We start from the raw sequence: 25,096 nt of genomic DNA, 5'->3' as shown, positions 1-25,096 counted from the left end.
ATTTAAAAGAAGAAGTATTTTTATCATTCAGAATTTTCAATGAAAAAATAGAACTACAGATATTAAATATATATTAGAAAATAGTGGCTACGTAATGCAATAGAATGAAGTGGTACACTCCATATTATGGATGACAAAATCGATCCGATCCGATGGGTATGCATCTTACTCAAACCCGTTCAATCCCGAAAAATAAGGTTTGATCGGACTTGGGTTCAGGTTTAGGTAAAATCCGAAAACTGTAGTACGGATATGAGTAGAGTATGGATAGTGCTATTTTCTATTTGAACCGGATCCGAACTTACAGATATGGATAATATCCGAATCCATATCTGAATATCTATGTTTATAATTCTGTTTTGATAATTTTGTTTTGACTAATAATATACATAAAATTATTTTGATTATTTATATGTTCTATGTTGAATTGTAATTCTATTTCTACGTTTGATTTCTATAAATCTGGATTTATAAATTACGTTCTACGTTGAACTGATAATTTTATTTTAATTGATAATATTATAAAAATTTTTTAATTATTTATTTTTTTTAGATATGGAATAGGCATGGGGCGAATATAGATTGGGTATGAGAAAATAGATTATCTTTGAATATCCTGAATCTATTGGATATGAAAATGGATATCTTTTTTCTTATCTGATCGGATGTCGGATAAAATTTAGATATACAATATTAAGTTCAGATTTGAGAATAAATACTACAATATCCGATCCAAGTCTTACTTATTGCCATTTCTATTTTATATTGGATCTGCACCGCACGCTGCATACAAAGAATTTTCCTAGCGCATGACCCGGAACAAGACATACGGGAAGAGCTACAAGTCAGTCACAATGGTCGTATGTAGAATACGACAAACATCGAGAGAAATCAAATCAACCAAGTCAATCATAATACTTGGTGTGTAGCATTTGCTTTATGCTGATGTAGGCGGCAACTCTATAGCACATTCTCTCTTGCAATCATGCATAAGGATAGAGAAAAAAAAAAAAAAAAAAAGCATGTTTGCTTTTCAAAATCGACGTAAATGCAAAATTGTGGCATGCATTTCTGAAACTTACCTTAGTCGCGATACATTATAACATTAGGTAATTATTAATGACCGGTACATGAAAAAGATTGTTCGTCTTCAGCACAGTTGGGCCCAAACTATTCATCTTCTTGTGAATAGATCAGCAAAATCACATCTCAAAGCAGATTTACAAAATAGAGAAGAGAACCCAAGAGCATACATGAATAAATATATGCAGAGCAAGAAAAAAAGTGTATAAGGTTTGAGATAAAAAAAGTTTGAAATATATATTACCTTCACTTATAAGTGCATCTTTTGTGATTTAAACCATAGTTCACGTTAATTTTTATGCTAGTTATTTGTCTTTTTATAACCTGGGACATGGATAATTATAAGTAGTGCCTGTTTGAAGCAAGCTACCTCTGCTTCGCTTTTTTTTTTTCCTTCCCATCTAACATGGTAGAACGGGAAAGGAGCAATTCACAAAGGATAGGACGTGACACATCAAAGTTTGCTCAAGAATCAAGATTTACTAAACAACATGGCCTATTTGATTTACTCTCATCCATCTACGAGGCAACAGCACCAAGAAGTGGCATCTTAAATCCATTGATTAATTGTACATCATGAGGTGCTCTTGGCTTTATATAAACAGGATATTCTAACCTTTTGTAAGCTCTGTTCCCGGCTGGCTAGCCCATATACTTTGCCTTCGTTGCAATATGGGCCAAGTATAGCTCCTATAGAGAACCTAACAAAATGACATGCCTGAAATTGCTAGGATCATGAGAAACAAAATAGAATATGGAGCCATTGGGAGAGTATCAGATGGCTAGATTGATTATTTTTCAAATCATTTTTCAGGTACTTTACTCTTAGCATCCATCATATGGTTTAATTATTCAGCATCCACTGGGCTCCAATGGTCATTTTGAGATCTTCAGCTATATGAAGGGCATTCAATAGCCTATGACAAATGGCGCTTTCATGGTGCCTCCAAAGCGAAGAGTAGATGTTTAATATGTAGTGGTGAGAGCGATGGCCACGCCTGAAAGCATCCCGCGTTTCCACTGGCTGCAGCGAGGGTAGCGCGGCGCTACCAACTTCCAAGCATTAACTCCCACTTTGTCACGTCTCTAAACAAACCTTCAGACCCCTATGCCCACTTTCAGAAGAAATGGAGCCAACGAACACTAACGTTATCGTGAGAAAAAAATTTATAGTATTCTTTTTTCATAGCATTGCAAGAGGTCCAATTCTGGAGATGCGTCGGGCCTTCACCGATACAAAGATGCCACATTTTATGAAGATGCAACTTGCAAAGTTCAACGGGCAGTTTTACATGTCAATGATCCATGGGAACTAGTAAATGTTGGAAATGATTCTTATCTAGAAATTACTACGTTGCTGCTATAATGATCTTACGACAAGATTATGAAACAAATAAATTATTTAAAAAAAACTTTAAAAATTTGAAAAGAACTTGTTTGGATCGAGATATGTGAGAACACTGCATCCGTCCTCTATGTGCGAGTTTGTGGCGATCCCATTCGTAAGGTATAATAATCTGGCTCAGTCCAGTCCTTCTTTAACAAGCACAGTCATTGAGGAGGCTGACCCAAATGACTTACTTCAAATACCTAAATAAGAAAAAGGAGTAGCAAAAACAAAGAGCAGAGAGAAGAAGAAATCATAGTGTTTTTAGTATCCTAAAACATTTGGATCTAGAGTCTATTTATGAACTCCATCCAGGACTGAGGAGATGCCACAGTTTTGAAGAGATATGATGTTTTGAAATATCATATTTCTTTAGAAATCGATATTCTCTTTCGAAGAGCCGTATCTCTTCGAAAAGAGGCATCACCTTAAGATTTTTAAACAATTGAAATTTAAGGATAAAAAATTTAACTCTTTTCTTTTTTTAAACAAAACTCCAACAATCTCACACAAAATATTTAAATTTTTGAAAATCATAAAGAAAATATCTGGATCATCTATGTAATAAATGAGGTGTCCTTCAGACTTGAACCTTACTCAGTGTTGATAGTATTCATCTGAAAAAATCATAGTGGATTAGATCTTGAACTAGATATTTTAACTCAAACTTTAACTTATCATCTACACAATATAGATCAAATGGATCTTTATGCGATCAATGCCATTCAAAAGTCTAATGTGCAGCATCTTAATTTTTCATAAGAATTTTATAAGGATTAGCCCAAATCTCTAGTTGCAGCATATTCAATAATTCTCACATAGATAAGTCCTCCAAGGACATTTGCGATCTAATACCCCACAGATTTTTTGTCTTCGACTTATTAAAAGCATTACTCATCCTTTCCAGATTTACCATTACTCATCCTTTCCAGATTTACCATCACTGATAAGAGCACTCATCCTAAGGATTGTGGGAGATATACTCCGAGAATGTGCTCTGACACGATCATTCAATCAGCTTCGTTCTACCATATTGAATCTTATTTATGGGATCTCCAATCATAGAGCTTGGATACCCACAATCGATGACCACATATTGGACTTAAGTCCTATCCCTCTTGATGATTCTAAGACTCTATTTTAAGGCAACCCTTGATTAATTGGTCTGCTAAGTTTTTCTTAAATCTGACAAATTCTAAAAGAATGGCATTACTTTTTTTGAGTTATCTTATAAATTTATGAGATAAGATTTTTTTAATCCACTCTGTATCAATACAGACGGTATCCAAATCAATCAACTCGGCCTCCATGATGCTTTAAGATATAATAGTTTGTTTGGAGTACAGCAGCACTATCGAGAAGAAAAAAAATCCATTAGTTCATATAAGATCAAAATAATCAGATGAAATCATGTGTGTATTTTTGATAGAATTCTCTAAATTAAACTATAAGCAAGCTCTAAAATATCATTTGTTCTAACAATTTTTTTGCTATCATTGGCATTAGATGGAACAGAAGATGTAGTATAAAATAAAGAATTTAATATGGTTCCTATATTTTCTTAATTTAAGGAAAGATATTTCTTTGATGCATAGGCTACAAAATGATAATATTATTAACAAAATTAAATAATTACACTAAGAATATGACAAGTAAAGTAATTGTATGATTTCTATATATTTTTCAAAATAATAGCAATATATAAAATAGCTAGTAAAATACACAACTATTAAAGCTGCAATAACTTCTATACAGGTTTTAAAGATGCAGAAAAAATTCTACATAGTAATTAAAGATGCAAAAAAATCTGCATAAAATTTAAAATTTGCAAAAATTAATGCTTGTAGAATTTAGAGTTGTAGAAAAAATTCTGCATGGATTTTAAAATATTATTAAATTTCTAGTCAAAAATTTCTACATAGATATTTTAATCAAATATCAGCATAATTTTTGAAGATGCAGTAATTTTCTGCATGGGTTTTAAAGATACAGATAGATGTCCACAGAATTTAACGTATAAAGTAATTAATTTATATAAAAATTGAAGAAGTAGAAAAATTCTGCACGAATTTTAAAGTTGCAGCAAATTTCTATACATATTTTAAAGATGCAAAAAAATTCTATACAAGTTTTAAAGTTGCAGAAAAATTCTACAAAGATTGTAAAACTATCAAAAAAATTGTAATATTTATAAAATAACACAAAATCAGATTGCACTATTTCAGAGCAATATGAATTTCATAAATGGTTGACTTTCGAAAAGAAAATAACTTTTAAATGATAAGCTTTCAAATTTTATACAAACAAAGCAAAACTAGTTCTATGCAATCAAATTAAATTTGATAAATAACTAATAATAATTTTTAATATAATCACTAATCATGATCTTGGACCGTTGGAAATAATTTTTATCCATAAATTGCTATACATTATTTTTATAATGATCTTAGATCAAAATTATAAAACAAACAACTATTTAAAAGAAAATTTAAAGATTAAAAAGAGCTTGTCTGGATTGAGACGTACGACAACACTGTCTTAAGGACATGAGTCATCTTCTATATGCGGATTTGCAGCTATCCTATCCCTAAGGTACAAGAATCTGGCTCAGTTCGATCCTCCTCTAACAAGAAAAATTTTTGGAGAGGCTAACCCAAATGACTTCCTTCAAATATCAAAATAAGAAAAAAAAAACAGAAAAAATAGAGAGTAGAAAAAAGAGAAAATAAGGGTATTTTTAATAACCCAAAATAGTCGAATCTATAGCCTATTTATAGACTCTGTTTGGAAATTAAGGAGATACCATGGTTTCGAAGATATGCAATATTTTGAAATATCATTTCTTTGGAAATCGAAATTCTCTTCTAAAAAGTTGTATCCCTTTAAAATGAGACATCATCTTAAAAGAGTTTTAAGACTTTTAAACAACTGAAGTTTAGGGATAAAAAATTTAAATCTTTTCTTTCTAAAACAAAACTCCAATAATAAAAAGGTAAGATCAAGAGGATCTGATTTATGTCTGCAAATGTTCTATATTTTTCAGGATCTTAATGCAAGATTAACAACAAGTGCCGTGTAATCCAAGAGAGTCACTGGACTCCATATAGACCATCTTGATCATATGACATCTTATTAAGATATTATTTTTGTCGAAATCTAATAAATTATTGAGCTCATGATGTAATGCCATGAAGGTTGCAATGCACCACGCAATCAGGGCAAATTCTACTATTTAGACCTTAAAATGGTTGTTTAAATCAAAAAAAAAAGAAGAAAATATTTTGACTAGATATATCTTACAATAAAAAAAAAAATTAGGTAGAGTACTAAAAATAAAGTCAATATAGAAATTAAGATTTACATCCTATAAGATCTTAACTTTTCATGATGATTTTCATCAATCATGTCTATTTTCAAAAAGTTGTAATCTTTAGAAATCTAATCCGAATTGTACAAAGATTAGTAGAGACTTTATAACTTATTTTTATAATTCATTAATAAAGGAAAGAGAATATTGAACCTACTTTCCCTTTTTTTTTTTCTTTTTAAATTTTTTTTTAAAGAGATTAGAGTTGAGCAGATTAAATGAATTTTATCCTTCTTCCTAATTGGATCACTACATCAAATTGTCAATTGGTTTAATTCCAACTAGCATCTATGACCTTGGCTAGTTCTATGGACCATGTCAAAAAAATCCGGCTAGTTTGAAAATAGCCGCCAACTCAAGATTCCATGCATCGCCAGCTATTGCTACAACTCCACCTTATTTAGGTGGTTAAATTCATATTCGTTAATGGTATAATAACATAGATATCTCGTAAAATAAATTTACATAAGTGAAGTATAATTCATTCATTCATCCCCTCACTCACATAGCATATTGCATCAAGTATTGACTATCTTTCCTCTCTAAAAATTGGTATGGCATCAAATACTGCCCATTAATATCCCATACCTTAGTTTTTCAATGATTTCGGGGTTATCATCCTGATCCACGTCATGCTACAAGCTTATCCCTTTCAATGCTCCTTGCTGCGAGCAATCTTAGAGGGTTTGATTTCTAGACCTCTCCTACTGATTATGAAAGCAAGGAGTTTACCAAAAGATAGAGCAAAAACACTCCTAGTAGGATTGGGACGCATGTTATCTTCTTTTCTTTCGAGTGCGGATTTCTATGTTACTTTTAGTATGATTAATCTTTACAAGAACTTGCAAGCTACTGTTCTTCTTTGGGATCCACAAAATCACCTCCCAACGTGAGGCCATCGATATTTTTTCTAACATTAGCACAAGCGCCAACATAATGATCTTTATAGATGTTTTTGGAACCATATATTTGAAGTTGCATTGCAACTCAAGTTGCCATAGTTGGCTTACAAAAAAGCTCACTTCTTGCATTTGGGATAGAGTTTAAGGAAAAGAGAGGCATCTCTAACAAATATTTTGTCGAACATTATGCGAGCAAACACCATATCGGAGCACTCAACATACATGGAGAAATAGATATTCTGGACAAAAAAAATGGCGTAAAAATCATCAATGAAAGGGCCTGATCATTGACCTCGGCACTCATGGGAAGAGAGAGAACGATGGTGTAGATCTTGAGGGGGCTAAAGAAGATGGAGAGGGGTGGAAGGGGTGGATAGATTGAGGAAGAGGTAGGGTGTAGGAGAAGGTGGGCATGGCAAAGTCTGAGATAGAGGAGATAGCCATAGACCTCTCAGAGGTAACATGGGTTTAGCAGCAGCATCAAGGGCATTGGCAAGGAGAGACTCGAGAGGAAGATGGAGGAGAAAAAGAAAAAAAGAGATGGAGGAGGAGGAAAGACTGGCTATAGTACAATTTAGGGTGGAGGAGACCATGGGCGGGCCCGTGGTAGCATCAAGGGCAATAGCTATGAGAGATTTGAGTAAGGCGGGATAGGAGAGGAGAAGGGAAGGAAGAGGAGGATGAGTAACTTTTTAAAGTTAACATACGTACTCGAGCGGCCACAACTAGTGCTACGGCTATTTTGATTGCAAGCCAACCAAATGCAAGTTAATCTTGAGCTGTGACCTAACAAGCAAATGAACTTGTTTGAAAATTTGAGTCACAAACATCCAAATAAAAGGATTTGCTTACACTTACAATTTGAATTGCATTCAACTTCACTTAAAGGACTCCAAACAGCCTCTGAGCATTACTAAATATTTGTAAAAACCATCAAGTTATTATTCTTACTTGGGCACTATGAGATCACCCCTAAATAGATTCATTACTATTAACACGAGCACCAATTCTATACGTCTAAATCAAAAAACTTCTTTAACATCTTTCTGCATTATTTCTTTCATCATAATATTTACAAACAATTCAAACCTGTCACTTTCTGGAGTTATAGTATTTATTTTTATCTCTATCTCCATTTACCCCAACTTTCTTAATCCTCGTAAAGCTAGAAGTACCAAAGGCATTCTTGCCACATAATTAACCTAATCTATCATGTGTTGTATATAAAATACAACACTAGCTTCAAAATCATACAACTGAGACATTGCCATCGTCACTCTCATCGCTAGTGTTCATCAGTAGTGGCAACTATGGATCGATTTGGTCAACTACCCCATTTCAGTGGTTGAAAAAGTTCCAGGCCAAATTTGTGACTTCTTATAGCCTATTTGGAAGATCCCATTGGATCCTCAGGATTGGAAACAGGGTATCTAGAGACCTGACTCAACCTATCTCAACCTGACTTCTCCCAGCCCATTTGTGTAATCAGCTTTGTCTTTGTGTGCGCAAGTTGTGGGCTCAAGTTGATGACAAGGGACCAAGTGGTTTAAGGCGTCGATTCACTCGATGAAATCTCGTTCACTTTGATCCAACATAAGATTAACAGTCTATGTCGAAGCGCTTGCATTCTTGAGAACATCAGACTAGGTAAAAGTAGGACTTCACTGGTAGACTTGGATTTCTTTGTATTTCTTACCAGAATATCATATTTCAAAGAAATGGAAGGAATTATAACTAGACTGTCATCCAATTTTAGTTTAACCAATTACAATCTACTAAAGCAGTCGAAAGTTCTTACAACTTTGTCCGTAGGAGACTCACTACTCGATTTGAAGCAAAATTAATACTCCATAGAATCCCTATTTGGCAATGGTCTCCAGGACAATATCTGCAATCTATGCGAAAATGAAAGGTACCTCACAATCAAGTGGTTATTATTATTATTGTTATTATTATTATTAGCAAAGTGAACCTTGAATCTTCACCATCTTCTAAGCACGTATCCTTTGAACATAGTATCAAAGCACGGTGGATCTTGGCACCAATCCATCACTTGCATATGCTTGCTCTCACAAGTCAGAGATTCCCATACTTTCTACCTCTGTTCACCAGGCTCCTTCACATGATTCAGTTGTCAATACTTCATGCCGTCCCAAAATAGGCCAAAGTAGCCAACAAGCGCACAACCTTCCAAATTTTCCACACCATAGGACATTCTAAAAATTCTCGAACAATCCATTAGCGTGCCCTTCTGACAACTCATCCTATAGAATTTGGAGCAGCAGGAGGTGCTTGGGGTCGCCGCGGCGGCGGCGGCGGCAGCATGGACATCTGAGGCAGAGGCATTGATGGTGCACCTATCTGAGGTGGTGGCGGCGGTGGCCTCCACAAAGCTGGTGGCGGCATGGCTACCCCAGAAGGTGGCGGTGGTGGCCTCACCATGCCTGTAGGTGGAGGTTGCACAGGAGGCCTATACTGTTGGAGTGGTGGCAGCGGCGGCATCACAGGTGGTGGAATGGGCTGGCTGGGTGGTTGGTGCTGGCCAGGCCATGATGGAGGCGCTGCCATGTGCATCGGGGGAGGGAACTGACCCATTGGTGGTGGAGGCCGAACTGGTCCGGGTGGAATTGCACCATTGGCGTAGGGTCGTGGACGGATTGGTGCGCCAACAGTTCCATTTGCCTGAGGGCCATTAGGGAGTGTTGGTGGCCCACTTGCAAATAAGGTGTGTGGCCTGTTCCTCTGAGTTCCCGGGTTGCTTGCCGCTAGAACTCGCTCTGCACATTGCCAAACAATACATAAAAATATCATTTCAGAATTATAAGCAAGAGGTTATCATGATGAGCACCGACTCTGATGGCTGCCTCGCTCTAACTTTCAGAGATAAAAGAAACATACCTGCTGGAGTGCCATGACGTTCTCCTTTAGTGTCTTTTTTATATGCATAAGAAACGGTGATTTGCCGGTTACACAGGTACTGACCATTCATAGCCTGTATGAACAAGAAACACATGCAGAAGAAAATGAAAGAAAATAAGATGTGAAAAAACAGCAAAGCGCCAAACGCCTACTGTATCATTCAGGCAAGAAATTTCTATGACTTTCAAATAACTTGCATCAAACATACAGCACATTTTATTCAAAATATGCCAAGTAATTTAAATGAATCCAGCTAACTTGATGAAATTACCTCTATTGCTGCATCAGATGACTCGAAGGAATCATAGCTAATAAAGCCAAAACCTCGCGAATTCCCAGTTTCAGGATCTCGCATTATCTGGATAGGGAGGAGGGGAAAACAATGTTCAGTTTGCACTGCCAAAAGGCAAATATAAAAGCACAAGCAAACTAAAATATGCTAAAATATTGCAGACAACTTTCCTTCGGAAAAGTGGAAAAGGAGGAATTACTGGGAAAGCACTAACAGATCTTATTTAGCTTTACTTGCCATTCAATATGATAGACACCGCCCTTGGCTTACGCACCATGAGGTCCCTCAGTTGACCACATACAGAGGGCACTCTCAAGAATGCTAATGGCTTATCATGAAACACCTGTTGCTCAGCCAAATGGATATGGTGATCATCAGGTGAGGGAGGAGGTAAATGATGTTAATGGATGAGATGCGGCTATCATGTTATGTTTGATTTCAATATGACATAATATCACCCGTCACAGGCCAATGGAGGTAAGATGCAAGGATCCATTGAAAAGCTACAGGCCAAAACATTTCCCTTAGATTCAAAATAGTTCTCAATTTGCCCTACTTTTCTTTTATTTCTAATGGTTCATTTTGAATCAAAGACAGATCAGAAGCTATTGACAGCTTAATGAGATTAATTCTGTAATCATATTGTTCACAGAACTGTTTATGTTACAGCAACCATGAAGAGTAACCATGTCTAATAGAGGTTAGTTTTGGGACTAGAAATCATCAAGGTTCCTTTCCATTATAAATAGGGGACCTAGAATTTTAATGAAGAATAGTGAATCAAAGAATGACTCTTGTCCTCTTGTCATATGAATCTGCAACAGAAGTGTGAGGCCTTCAAACTGAAACTTTCTCAGTGGAGACCACTAGGCATTATCTTTCCTCTTGCCTTGCTATTTCTCCACTTTCTGTTCTTTTATATCTAACTTCTTTAGTTTTTCTACATTTCAATCTTTTTCCATGCTCTCAGTTCCTAGTATTGATCCTAGAATTTTCTCTTATTGATCTCCAACTAATCCATCTATTGAGCTATAACCATGTTGCATAAATCCAGTTGTTTGACAGGCCCTTCAAACCCTCTCTTTATTTTAATTTAAACCTCCACACCCCACTTAAATGCTAAATCCTAATATCTAAGGCTAGATTTTAGTCAATCGATTTTCTTTCCTATGCAAATTTGGATTTCAACATGGATGTGTAGTAAGGCACTAAACTCAGACATAAATACATCCAACTCTTCCATTCCCTAAATGGACCTTGATTTGATATTCATTAGGTTCATCACCACATCCATTATCCATTTTGCATTGGAAATCCAACTTTCATGATTCAATTTTAATAAGAATTTGGGTATTAATTGAATTCTCCAGTGACCTCTATGCAAAAATCTAATGGATGAAGATATCATGCCTGTGTTTTTGTGCACCCAATCTACAAACATATCAAGTGCTGAATTGTCAAGGTTAAACAAATGTCGAGTATAAATTGGCGTGTTATTGTTGTGCATGTTTTTGATCTAATTTGTGGAAGGATAACAGGATATGTGAAAGAAAAGCAAAACCAGATGGATCTTGTTTGAGATTTACGCTCCATTTTGAATCTATGGAGGATTCTGTTGGAGTATTCATTTGAGATGGTCAATCAAATATAATGGGACAAGCTGTAGCAGAGTTATTCTTGGATCTAGTGATATATGTCATATCAGTTTGGCTTATTTAAGCAGAAATTAGTTAGGTTGACAAAGGACACCTGGTAATAATGAAGAGGAAAAGTTATAGTTAGGTATTACTCAACAAAAATTTTTCATATAAAAATCAGAGTTGGTTAAATTTTTTACCATTCTCTCTTCCTCAGATCTCCAGTTAGCTCTCTTCTATTTTGGCAACAGCTGCCCAAATTTTGGTGGATGAACAACTCTAGAATTTTGGTAGCATGAACTTTAACCTCCTACAGGTGCCCAAATTTTTTGGCAGCAGCTGCCCAACAACATAGGAATTCCAATGCTATAACAAATTGATTTTCATTAACAGTGGAGAAGGATGAACTCTAGAATTTTGTTAGCATGAACTTTAACTAACCTCCTACAGTTGGCCAGTTGGCCAATCACATATCCTAAAACTAAGATTTGTAAAACATAGAAAATTTGCAGTATAATCCATTTTCTGACATCTAAAGGATATCAAAACAGTCCACAAGCTTCACTTTTAAACACCAAACTTCATGCAATCATTTCAATAAGAATGATCATGATGACATCATTCCATCAATGCAGAGAGAGAGAGAGAGATTTTTTTTTTTTTTTGGGTGGGGATTGGGGTGGGGGGGAGGGGGACGAACTAATCAAACTTAACGCTCAACAATCATAAATTAGTTCCTAAGATGCCATGATCCAATATAGGCAACAAATGAGAATTCATATTCAAAGCATATTCTGCCAAAAATAATAATAATAATAATAATCACAGGCATTTAATAATTTAAGAACAAGTTACTGGCTGAAGATGAGATTTATAATAATAAAATTAAAAGAATATGGCTTGCAAACTTTGCCTAACAAATTATTTTCGTGATGCACATAAGCTCAACTTCTGAACTAATAGCAGAATATACATCTTTTGTCCAAAATTCCTTCTCTCGGTCATTCAATGCACACATGCATGGAAATATTATTACCAACAGGAATGCTGCGAACAATCAAAATACTAACTCAATCATCATTTCATGTTGTAATTTTCCTCCAAATTTGAATTTTTTTTTTCTCACATGGAACTAAAATGCAGCCAATGAGAATAATTAGAGGAAGCATCACCTTAGGATTAGTCACAATAACTCCAAATGCACTGAATGTATCATAAAGAAGTTTCTCATCTACATCCTGCAGCAAATAACAAGAAACATATATCAAATCATAAATTAACACATGGACATAAGTACGTTTTAGTTATTAAGGGCAAACAATTTTACCGGGTCAAGATTACCAATAAAAAGGTTTGCCCCCACGTCCAAGCTTTTCTTGTCTTGGGAAGCCTGAAATAGGAAGAAAATTAAATGGATAACCATAAATCAGCCATACATACATACACACATACATGCATATGTATGTATGTATGTATTTAAGAACATGAAGATGCCTAAAACAAGGAACGATTCTAGGAGAACAGAAACCAACCACACCTTATTTACACGTATTGGTTTTCCATATAGTTTGATCATGTTCAAAATCTTGATAGCCTGCAAAAAAAATAAACCAAGAAAGGAGTCTTCATTTTTAGAGATGATATACACCTTGACAGCACCAATAAATAAGGCTACATGAATAAACAATAAATATGAATGCAGGGAGAAAAAAAACAGGAGAAAAACATGAATATGCACGCAATACTTACATAATCTGCATCTTCTTCACTACGAAACTCCACAAATCCATATCCTTGATGAAGATTTGTAACTCTATCTTTTGGAACATAGACATTAACTGCACAATAAAGTTAAAGTTGTAACACTGGGATGAAGTCAGATGGAATTCAATTTTACTAGTCTACATGGCACTAGTGTTGTTGATTGATCCAAGCAGCTCGAGTTCTACTCAAGCTTGCCTTGAATATAAGCACAATGAGGCTCAGTTAAAAGTTAGTTGAGATGAGCTTCAACTCAGTTCTTAGACTCAAAGCTAATTCAAACTGCGCCTGCCAAAAAAGCTGCTCGATCAGGCTTGTCTTGATAAGGTTCAAAATAAGAAGTATAATGAAAAAAAATTATATTAATGCTAAGGGCCATCTGATATCGTGAAAAGGGGGCCAAAAAAAAAAAAGGCTCCTCACAACAAGCTTATCACCTGGCACAATGAGATCAGTGCAATTAATGGGGTCAGTTACAGTTGGTACATAGCGGCATTATGGTATAAAACACTAATTCCCCAGTGATACTTGGCTGACCAAAGGTGAAGAATCCTTTTTTCTTCTTTTTTTTTTTTTGTTGTGTGTGTGTTTATTTAATTGGTAAAGCATGCTTCTAGTTGTTCTAAACTTCCAACATTACCCGCTCATGATTAAGCTTTAGAATGTGTCATGGGTTAAACATGCTGTTTCACCAAGCATGAGTGTAAAATAGTTTAACTAATATATGATATGACAAAGCAGCATTGAACTTACCAACGGGACCTGCCTGGACAAATAATTCCCATAGTAGCTCCTCAGTAACCTGTAAAATGAAAAATAATATAATAAAATGTGAGCACAAGGTGGATCTATATAACTTTAATATCACCATAATGCATCCCCTCCCCCAACACTAAATTAATAAATAAATAAAATGTGGAAAGATTTATGGTGCCTTTATCTAAGCATTCCATTGTTGAAGGCAAAAAAAATATAACCTACTTCACAAGAGCCTATTGTAACAACAGCACATTGAAGATACCAAAGCTCTATCAGCAAATAAATTTCAAGGATATAAATTATTCCTTATAATCGTTATGATGTATCTTATAAGCTTTTATTATCAAGTAAATCTGCATATGGAAGAACTAGAGCTGAGCTGGCTCAAAACATAAGCAATGCACTAGTGCTGAGCATTTGAAATCTAAGGTGAAGTAACTGAATTCCATTTTATTGCTCTAGAATTGAGCATGTGCAATCCACATGAGAAGAGAATGGGTGGTGGTGATCCTATATATTCTTTTAACAAAATATATCGATAAATAGAATCTAATATTTTATTTGAGCACTTCAGTGGTCTCTTTGAGACTTTGACTAAAGACAGAATTGAACCAACTTTTGGGTGTACAATTTTATGAAGGGGGTATGTATGGAATGAGACATGAAAAGGTCATCTCGAAGACTCATGGGCAGAGGATCAAAGCCCTTAACATTATGGTAGTAGAATCGATGGAATATAAAATTTTGAAATCCATTATGTTTTCATCAAATCATAACATGATTATATCCACCAAATTTCACAACTCAACGCCAAAATGTTGCAAGAATATGGTTTCCAAGGAGTTAACAGAATATTTATATTTTAAAAATGTAAGAATAAAAAATACAGCAAAACGTTGTGTTGATTTCCATCTTATTGCCAACCAAATGCATGCCAATCTTATACTCGTAACTTCATGTTGCGACTGTGTTTGATTGATCAGAGAGTGAAAGAAAAAATCTTCTTTTGCACTGTGAAATTCATATAACAACAACAAAGAAAAAAGTAAGGGCTAACATTTTCTCAAGAGAATTAAAATTTACTTTGCCAAAAGGAAGGAATCTTGAGAGAATAGCAAATATGCAAGTAGTTCAAAATAACAGAGTCATATCCTAACCACTTTGTCAACAACTATCTCTTCAATATTCTTAGGGCCAACAAACTAACAATAGGACCCACAGACCCACTGGTCCCACTCAGGTAAAAAGCACATTCAGATTGGCCCTTCATAAACCCATTCAAAGTTGGTCAACTCAAACCCAACCTAGCCACCATGAAAGCAATCCTCAGCTTGTCTATCTAGACCTGGTTAAGTCTCGATAGTTAGGATGAAGCTTCTTTACCAATCTTTAGCTGCCTTCATTAGTCACAAAAAATTCTTGCTCCCATCAAAACTTCAACATTCTCATGCCAATCCAAACTCCTTTCTCAGATGAGGAAGTCAAGGACCTGGATCATGCGGCAAATGCCCGATTATAATGATCTACACCCTTATCCAATTGCTAGAAGCATCAATAGAACATATTGGAGCATCAAAGTTATTTGTCAGTCCAAATTAAGCATACAATAAGTTTGTGTTTGTTTTGGATATATGATACTAGACTTCTTGGCCCTTAGATTACTTGACATACAAGTTCTAGATCCCAGATTACATGTTTGTTTTTAATATATTAGGTACTTGGTCATTAAGTAACTCAGAGTCTAAATTACTTAGCAGCCAAATTTCTTTTTTATTTTGTATTTGGTTACTTAGGGCCAAAATCATGCAGGTACATGATCTAGTGAAAGGATAGTGAATTTGTATGAGTTGGCATTGTTGAGAAACAGAGTGGTTTCTTTCTTCTTTCTTCTCTCTACTCTCTCTCCCTCCTCTCTCCAATGTTCCTCCCTACTCTTTTTTCCCTATCTATTCTCTTTAGTTTATCCCTTCCTTCTTCATCAAATCCCCTCTTTAACTTGCAGAAACTTCTAGTGTTGCTTGAAATTCTTAGGACAATACTGAACCACCAACTTTAACCTTAAAATCCTAAGAACCCTGTTTCTAGCATCAAACTCCATTTTCTAAACCTTAAGTCAGGCCTAAAAGACTTCCATACATCCTTTAGTGCACAAAATTTTTCTTTCAGCCCTGTCCTCTGAAGTTGAACAACAAGCACCAAAAAGAACAAAACCTTAAAATTTCTAAATCATTAGTTCCACCAATGCATAAGCAGGCAGCGCTGCAAGTTTCCTGCATCATCAGTCCTTTTGTCATTTCATTTCCCACAATGAATCCCTAAAATTGTCCTTCCCTATTCTCAGTGAAATCCTAGGTTTTTCCAGTCCTTTCGACCCAAAAAATAAAAATCAAAATTGGAACATATATGTCAAGAAAATCTAACGACTCTCCTATCTGTGATTGCTGCCTATAGTTGTTGATCCCATCATTGAATGCATGGAATAGTTAGGTCAGGGCTGTTGTTGATGGAAGTCACAACGAGGAGGGCTATCAGGTGGGGATCAATGTTCAGAGTGCGGAAAGTAGTGGAAGATCTGGAGATCGTTAAGCCCATGTGCCTTCCTTTTAAGGAAAAAAAAATGAAACAAAGAAAGGTAGTGAGAATGGTGCTCAAAAGCAAGAGGGAGAAAGAGGCTTTTATTATTTTATTTCATATTTGGCATATTTGGTATTTTTTTATTTTGATCAGGTTGATCAATGCCAGGCCTGAACCTAGGTGGGTTGAGTATGTGTTGGCGTTACCTCGACCGATCAAATTTGGACAAGTTATGGATTTACCAACTTCAATCCCAAACCAGATATAACCATACCCATAGCTAACCCAACCTATCTATATTCCCACCCGAAGATTCTCTTACATCCACCAAAGGAGAGAAAAATCCAACTTTCCTTTTTTGCTCCTGGTAATCCTCTTTCCTTTTCTTTCATCTTCTCATCAACCTGATAAAGTCTAAGAGAAAAAGAAACCAAAAGGATTTCGCATACCAAAGTACTTACAATCGTAAAAAGGAAAAGATTAATAGAATGTTTAAAAGGTAACTTTAGCAACAATAAATTAATTTTAGACCAGAACACATGTTTCTATTTCATATCCATGTTTGAGGTGTACTTCCATGAAATGGTACAGGTACAACTAAGAAAGATGTTTACTTGAAAAGAAAATTGATTTGGCATGTTCACTACCCCTTAAGTCAGGAGGCATTTCACTAAGTTTCTTTTGTTTTAAGGCACAATTACTATTTTGTGAGATTCCTTACATGGTCAGAAACATAAAATAAATGAGCAAGGTAGATAACAAAGTTACTATAAGCAATCTGAGAGGAAGAAATATGCCATATAATTTAAAGGAAAGAAAAAATCACTAATTTTTGAAAGCCAAGCAAGATACCGTCCGAGACTGAAAATGAAACATGAGCAGGATTTTTCTGGAGAAAGCATAACATAAGTTCTGTGAAGTAAGTTTCCGCAACATGGTTCTCTAGATCAACACCAAACCCACGTAGGAAACTTTTGATGTGAACCTTGTGTGCAATCAGCTGCACAATAGTCTGGATACTTCACTTGGTTGCATCAGAGAACTAGGGTAGACAGCTAAATATACAGTTGTTCACCCCTTTCTTTCATTTTAAGCCGAACCAGGCTCGAGTACAAGATACATCGTAACAGAGCCACGAAAACCACGCCAGTACACAACCATCCTACTTGCCACATCAAACCATATCTCCCACAGTTCAATAGAGGACAAAAGAAATGCAAGCTAGTAGTCATCTTTCAGTCATAATGTAATTATTAAAAAGGTTCAAAAATCCTAAAGTGAGAGCATACTGGAAGAAACCATCATCATGGTCACCATTAGGGAGCATTTTTTTCTTTGTTATTTAAGTTGTTCCAGCGGGATCTCCGAATAATTTATATTCTACTACGTGCAAAGATAAGACAACAAAGTCAGACCACGAATACGTAAGCAAACTGAGAAACACGTCCTTCCATGACTATATGAATCAAAAAGGCAAATATCGTCAAAAAAATCGCCATCACCAATATACTCATCAACTCAATAAACAAAAATTGAACGAGTAATAATTTAATACTTTAACCAGTGCTCTCTAACGAGACTTCACAAAGATTTTCAGGAGTTTTTTCTTTGTGCATCACCGAAGATCTAAATCTACCGTTCCAATAGGAAATCCTGCAATTATTTTATTGAGAAGACGAAAAATGCGGGCTAATTACGAAAACCCAGACGATTATACTCAAAGAGATCACCACAAGCACTCTTTCAAAGATAATATCGACCCTACGCTACCAAGATTAAGAATAGTTCTTGAAAACCCTAGCCATGAATCCAGTGCAAGAAAAGTCTGGGACAGAGATGGCCGAGAGATAGAAGAGGAGGACGAGAAGGAGGATAAGATGGGGAGAGTACCTGTGGGTCGAGATTGCCGACGTAGGTGGTGGCGTCTTGGTTCCTCTCGGCGGAGTGCTGGCCGAGAAGGTTGGCTCCCACGCCGGGAGTGATGCGGGTGGTCATGGCGCCGCGTCTCAGGCTCCCTCGCTGGGCCTCGTGGGTTCCAGAACGCTAGTGAGTTGGCCCGCCAAGGAGAAGAGACTCGCTGGCTTTATAGAGCGATCGAGGCCCTCCGTGCCGACTCAGACTTGGGAGTCCTCTTCGAAGTTGAAAGCGTCCGGACTCCAAAGCCCTCGTACGGCTTGTTCCCTCACTTGCCCTTCAACCCATAAAAATTAGTCGAACACCCGGAGAATGCGGACAGCATGTACAAAACTAAATTTTCAAATATTATTATTTTATTTTTTTTAATTATTTAAATATTATTATTTGTAAAATTATAATATATAATATTTGATAGTTAGAAATATTGATGTATTTATATTGATGAAAAAATAATATGAAATGATTAATTAATATAGAATTAAGAAAATACAGATCTCTGCAACAGTATTAAAAGGAGCAATAGTGAATGAGAAAAAATAATTTTACATCTTATGTACGAAGAAAAAGTATCATATATTTATTAAATAAAAATTAATATATATTTTTGATGGACTACAAATGTTAATAAATAAACAATCTTAGAGTTCCCAACGCACAATACATGACCTCATAGTTTTCTTAAATAATTAGAAAAATAGATTTCTGAAACAACAATTCAAAAAATATCAACCATATAGTAACTCAGCATCATACAAAATGATCAATTAAATATCAATAACATATCAAAAGAAACATTTTCAATATTTAAAAGATATACATTATACTGGCCCCAAATTCTTCCATCGATTTTCACAAATGATGATTATACAATATAAAGAATAAAACACTAGTTATCATAACAATCATTCAAACAAGAAAAAAAAGAAAAGAAAGATAACAAAGTATATCCTAAGGAAATTCTTTGTTACGGACGTGCAGATATGCATAAGTCTGTGAAATAATAATTTTTTTCTCAAATTTTATTATCTAATATCAGTGAATGATTAATTTCAACAGAATAATTACTAAAACTATTATCAAAATTAGATTTTTTTTTTGAAAGTAAAAAAACAGTATCGAAAGTTTGGGATGGTGGGGGTGACCTTTGGAGAGATTACAGCCGACCTGCTTTATAATTTTTTTCTATTTTTTTATCTTTTTTTTCTCACTCTTTATGATACAGTGGAACAAAGCATGGACATGTGACCGTGTTTGCCCACTCGCACCATGTTTTTATTTAATATCCCTACCAAATCTATTTTTTTTTCTATTTTTCGGTACAACACGGGATGCATCTTCTTCTCTCCCATCTAATCCAAGCTCTCCACCATCCTCCTCACCATGCACAGCCGACCATCTCTCTTTTAAACTCTACCAAAGTCAAACAGAAAAATAATATTTTCAAATATTGTTAGTAATAAAATAATAATATTTTTTTTCTTTTTCCTCCCCCTCCACAAATATTTTTTTTTCTTTTTTCCCCCTTCCCTTCCCTTCTCTTCCTCCCGCCGCCTCTCCCTCACCCCCCACCCCCACCGCATGAGGTCCAGGTCGCGGGCGTCTACGTCGCCCCCGCTGCGACCCTGCCCCACCACCGTCCGCATCGCACTCACCATCCGCGCCGCATCCGGCTACGGCGCCACCAACCCCCTCCCCTCTCCTCCCCCGGCTTTGGCCCCACCAACCCCCCCCATCTCCCCTCCCTAGCTCCGAGCACCTCTTGTGCCTCCCCCACCTCGGGCTCCACCTCACCCACGAAAGTGGGTGTCTGCAAGGCTCGAAGTAAAAAAAAAAATGAAAGCACTATGGGAGAAAAAAATATAAAGGAAGGAAAAGCATCTGAGGGAGGAGCACGGACAGAGGGGCACAGGCAGTCGCTGGCACTCATGCGAAGCCGTAGGCGCTTGAGTTCGTCGGGGCCGGGGGAGAGAACAGGAGGGGACAGCAACGGGACGAGGCCACAGAGAGTGCTGGGGGCGGTCAAGATTCTTGGTTGGGAGGCTTGGAGTGGTTGAATATGGAAACTTCGCCGGTGGTGGCTGGGGTTTTGTGTTGGTAAGTTTTTTTTTTTTTTTTTTTTTCTTTCTTTTTCGGACATATGGGAAGGAAAATACATGAGGTAGATGGAGGTAGACAGAGATCTGTGAGGAAGGAAGGCGATGGCGAAGGTGGCCGGAGGTGGTCATCCGCGAGAGCTCGGTAAAGAAGGAGACCAATGAAGACCAACGGAAGGTGGCAGCAAGCAAAGAGGGAGGAGGTCCAAGCAGAGCAGGAAGGAGGTCCGCATGAGATAGCAATCTAAGTTAGCAACACCATAATAGTTGAAGAAGCTGAGTTGTCAACACCATAATACTCCTCTACAGAGTATTGCATTATATATATATATATATATATATATATATATATATAATTTACCAAAGAAACCACTTGACTTTTGAAAGAGGAAAACATCCATATTTATTTATTTATTTATTTATTTATTTATGAGTAAATTATTCGAACTCTTCGCACGATTTAAGATAATTATGATTCTATCAAATAGTTCGATACTATATACATAATTATCTAATCAAATATAAAAATTTAAAATCTAAAAGATAAAAAATTAACAATATAAAAAATATAAAATATTTTATAATTCAAATAGGTTAGATAGTGATGATTTTAGTAAAATTATTAATTTATTTAACAGAAAGATATGGATTATGTATCAACTACTGTCATGTATATAATAAAAGTTAAGTAGTAAAATATATATTCGCAAAATATTTGATGAAGAATATGTAATTACCTTAAACTCCAAGGAGATCATTGTAATGTACTCTTTATTAATTTACTTTTATATATATATATATATATATATATATATATGTACTTGTGGATGTAATATAAAACAATCTGATTAGAACTTTAACAATGTTACACCATCCTCTCATGAATTGTTCCAGGGATGATGCTACAAGTACCTTGACATGTGTTATGCATGCATTTGGTTGAGAATGAGGACATGAAAGCAGAGTTCAAATTGAATTATTTATTTACAAAGCATAATTAAGCTAAAGTAGATTTTTTTAAAAAAAATAACTTTGGCCTTACAAAAAAAAAAAAAATCACTTTTAATTAATTTGGGTTCATAACTCATTAGATAGGACTTAGCTACATTGTCTTCCCTTTTCTATGACTCTCATTAGATGGCTTATATCTATCTTTGGTTGTTACGGCTACAAATGGGTCAAATTAGCCAGTGATTGGACATGGATTTTGATCTAATTAGACTCAATTTAATCTAATTTTGAAGACCTATGGGTTAGATCGAGTCAAAAATCGAATCCGTTCTAAAACTGGTCCAAGTTTTCTAACCCAACTAGTCCAATAGTAATCTAATTAACTGCAGAAATGCAAAAAAAAAAAGGGGGTCTAGCCTAACCCAAATCCAATCCAACCTAACACGAAAACTCAAATCATAAAAATTAACCTCTCTCAATTAGGGTGACAATATGTTGAGTTGGATACAGGTCAAATTGAAATGTAGCTGCCAGGGACTCTAACTATTTATTATACAGGTCGGAAATCTAAAATGAAACTCAATCTGCTATTAGACATGTAATTTAACCCAACTTGCATAATCCATTTATTAAATCAGTCAAATTGTCAAGGATGGCAAAATTTGATCTACTTTTAAACCTAATCCTATTTAGGTCAGTTTGGTTCGGGGGATTTTTCAATTAGGGCCATGTAGTTCAATTTTTTTTGATCTGATATATTTTTTTTTTGGTACAGGCAGTTGATCACATAATTTTGGTGTGAGTGTATCCCATCAAATTAGAGTACAAAATATTTTGCAGGACCCGAGGGCATCTCTAATTGTATCGTCAAGTCCAATCTTCAGAATGCTCAATGACTTAAGAAGCAATCCAATCTACCACACTATTCGTCTCTTAGAAGACATAGTAGGTCGATATCTCAGTAAATTCTCAAACGAAAGCTCAGATATCACAGAGAAGCGGATGCACCTGTAGCTGTCTCATGTCATTTCGGATCCAACCAATAACGATCATCGAATTGTCCTTAATGCAAATCCTTTTCGTCCGTAGCTCCTGTCTGGCATAGATGATATTTGTCCAACCAGCCAAAAGCTCCGAACTTAAGACGGAGGACTGAAATAGATGGTAACCTTCTACCACCAACAGCCTGACATCCAATCCCTAAATAAAAAGCCAACATCGTTCCTGCCATCCTTGATACTGCCGTCAAAATCGACTTTGACAAATCATGAGGATGAAGGCTTGCAGGAAATAAAGATAATTCTTTGATTCGCTGCAGGAGCAGCATGGAGGTTCCGGAACTCAGGAGTATCATAGGATAAGACAGTAGTATGAAAACGATAGTATTCCTCGACTATAGTTGTAGCTCTCTCTAGCATCCGATGTACTAGCACCATTTGAACTTTTTAAATAAGTTAACCCCTCTGTCAAAGCTTGACCCAACACCACACGCTCTTGTTAATATATGCTGCCCAAATGGGATGGGGGTGGTGGGGATGCTACAAAAATGGGCATTCTCGGATACTTGCCCACTCTGAAATAGATGAAATCTGCATTTGAACTGATGCTGCGCCTCCCAGTGAAGTTGATGGACCATGTTCTATCAATGCAATCAGAAATCATTTGGATCATGAAGCAGATAGAAAAACTTTTTCAATCTAAACATGAAATTTGATATGTCCTATATGAAGCATGATCTGTGCTTGAACTACCCTGGGACCAGAATGACTTATTTCTCCATCCAACTCCTCAAGGGCAAAATTTCACATAATCATCATCCATCAATGGTTGCCTGACCGAAAAATTTCCTTCCCCATTTGTTGACATCCCATCACTTGGGTAAACCTGACTAAATCTATGACGCACCCGCTTCAAATTTTTAGAAACTAATATGTTCTTAAAATTAACTTCAATGCATTTGAGAGTTAACATATTTTGTCAATGAATATCTGTTGGGATAATTTAGTCGACTTTTCGATCTCAACTTTCAATCGGCTTGATAAACACGAACTACGAACTATCAATTAGTTGATCGACTTTCAGTCGGCTGTCCTCAGCTATCCTTGACAAACTCTAACTATGACGACTCAATTGATTTCAGACCGACGATTATTGGTATATCAGAGTTGTCGATCAATGGTCATTCGGACTTCCTCAATTGCTGACATACAGTCGACATCTTCAGACTACCGATATATAGTCAGTAGATCAGAAACAGCCAACGCAGAAAGCGCATAATGGCCAGAACATGATCAGTGGCGGGTATAACTACCCATCCCACGATCATATAATGTCGAGATAAGCGGGATTCATGCATCTAACTATCACAAACGGTTACCAACTACTCGTCTATAAAAAAAAGTATATGAACAGCATTGGGTTAGGTCTTTTGAGAGCTGAAATTTTACTTTTCTAAATACTCATCTGCTGTTCACCACTTTTCACTGACTTAAGTATCGGAGGATCTTCGTCAGACATAATTTCGATCAGTACAAATTTCATTTTGCAGATACTCTTCACCGACAATGGACGTAACAGAAAATTGACTGCAACAATATCTATATGTTTGTTAATTTTTTTTGGAGAATATGTTGTTTATGATACTTTGTGTTATCATAGTCACCGAGCATATCGGAGAAAAAGGATTATTGTCGCCAACCTAGTTTGGGATAAAGTTAAGCTGAGCTATCACGATGGTTGTTTCCTGCATAATGTTCAAGGTATGAAGTGCACTAATCACTATGCATTTTTTCTGAGTTATTTTTGACTTGATTTGACCCCAAAGAAATCTAAAATAAAATAATTCTTAAACGCAATCCAACTCAAGCCAAATATAACCCAATTCAAATATAGATCAAACATGGATGGTGCCAAAACCCAATTCAACCGACCCACTTGCAATCTATTTGATATACTTGCCCCTAATTGAACAACACAATGGAGATGTTTGGATGGATGATCATCTCAAAATCAACGATGATACGAGTGAAAGTGACAAGATCACTATATTTAGTTGTGTTATGATGATTCCATATGATAGCGATCCCGAATCATTTTCATTCCTAGTGATGGGATATCCATCCTTGAAGTTAGAAATTTATGATTACTCTCAAGCAATGATGTTAGACTAAAATTTAAGGACGAGGATATCTCTTCAATTCAATCGAAAAAATTGGTATATCACTACATCATTAATATATTATATCAATATTATATATATGATATTATATTATATTGATGTTATATATATTACTATACTTTTTATTTATATAATGAAATTATTTAATATATTACTTTTATTTACCTTATTTTTCTAATCAAAATAAATATTATTATTAAAAAAATAATATATTATAATTATAATTATAAATATTAAGTTTATAATAACAACTAATATATTTTCATAGGATTAATA

General features: G+C 35.6%; 1 protein-coding gene across 1 annotated transcript; it reads right to left on the bottom strand.

Annotated features, from left to right (window-relative positions):
* Positions 1-8,647: 8,647 nt before the first annotated feature.
* Positions 8,648-18,775, bottom strand: LOC105060110 (uncharacterized). The gene is made up of 9 exons (XM_010943722.3): positions 18,572-18,775; positions 14,102-14,150; positions 13,337-13,425; positions 13,125-13,181; positions 12,915-12,977; positions 12,760-12,825; positions 9,930-10,016; positions 9,638-9,731; positions 8,648-9,516 (listed from the first exon to the last, which is right to left on the bottom strand). The coding sequence occupies exons 1-9, from the start codon at positions 18,674-18,676 to the stop codon at positions 8,999-9,001; spliced, it is 1,128 nt and encodes a 375-aa protein (XP_010942024.1). The 5' UTR covers positions 18,677-18,775; the 3' UTR covers positions 8,648-8,998.
* Between the last annotated feature and the right edge of the window lie 6,321 nt (positions 18,776-25,096).

Source organism: Elaeis guineensis, chromosome 6, assembly GCF_000442705.2.
Source record: "Elaeis guineensis isolate ETL-2024a chromosome 6, EG11, whole genome shotgun sequence".
NCBI classification, from domain to species: Eukaryota; Viridiplantae; Streptophyta; class Magnoliopsida; order Arecales; family Arecaceae; genus Elaeis; species Elaeis guineensis.
Note: the sequence above shows the minus strand (reverse complement) of the source record. Positions and strands in the feature narration are given on the sequence as shown.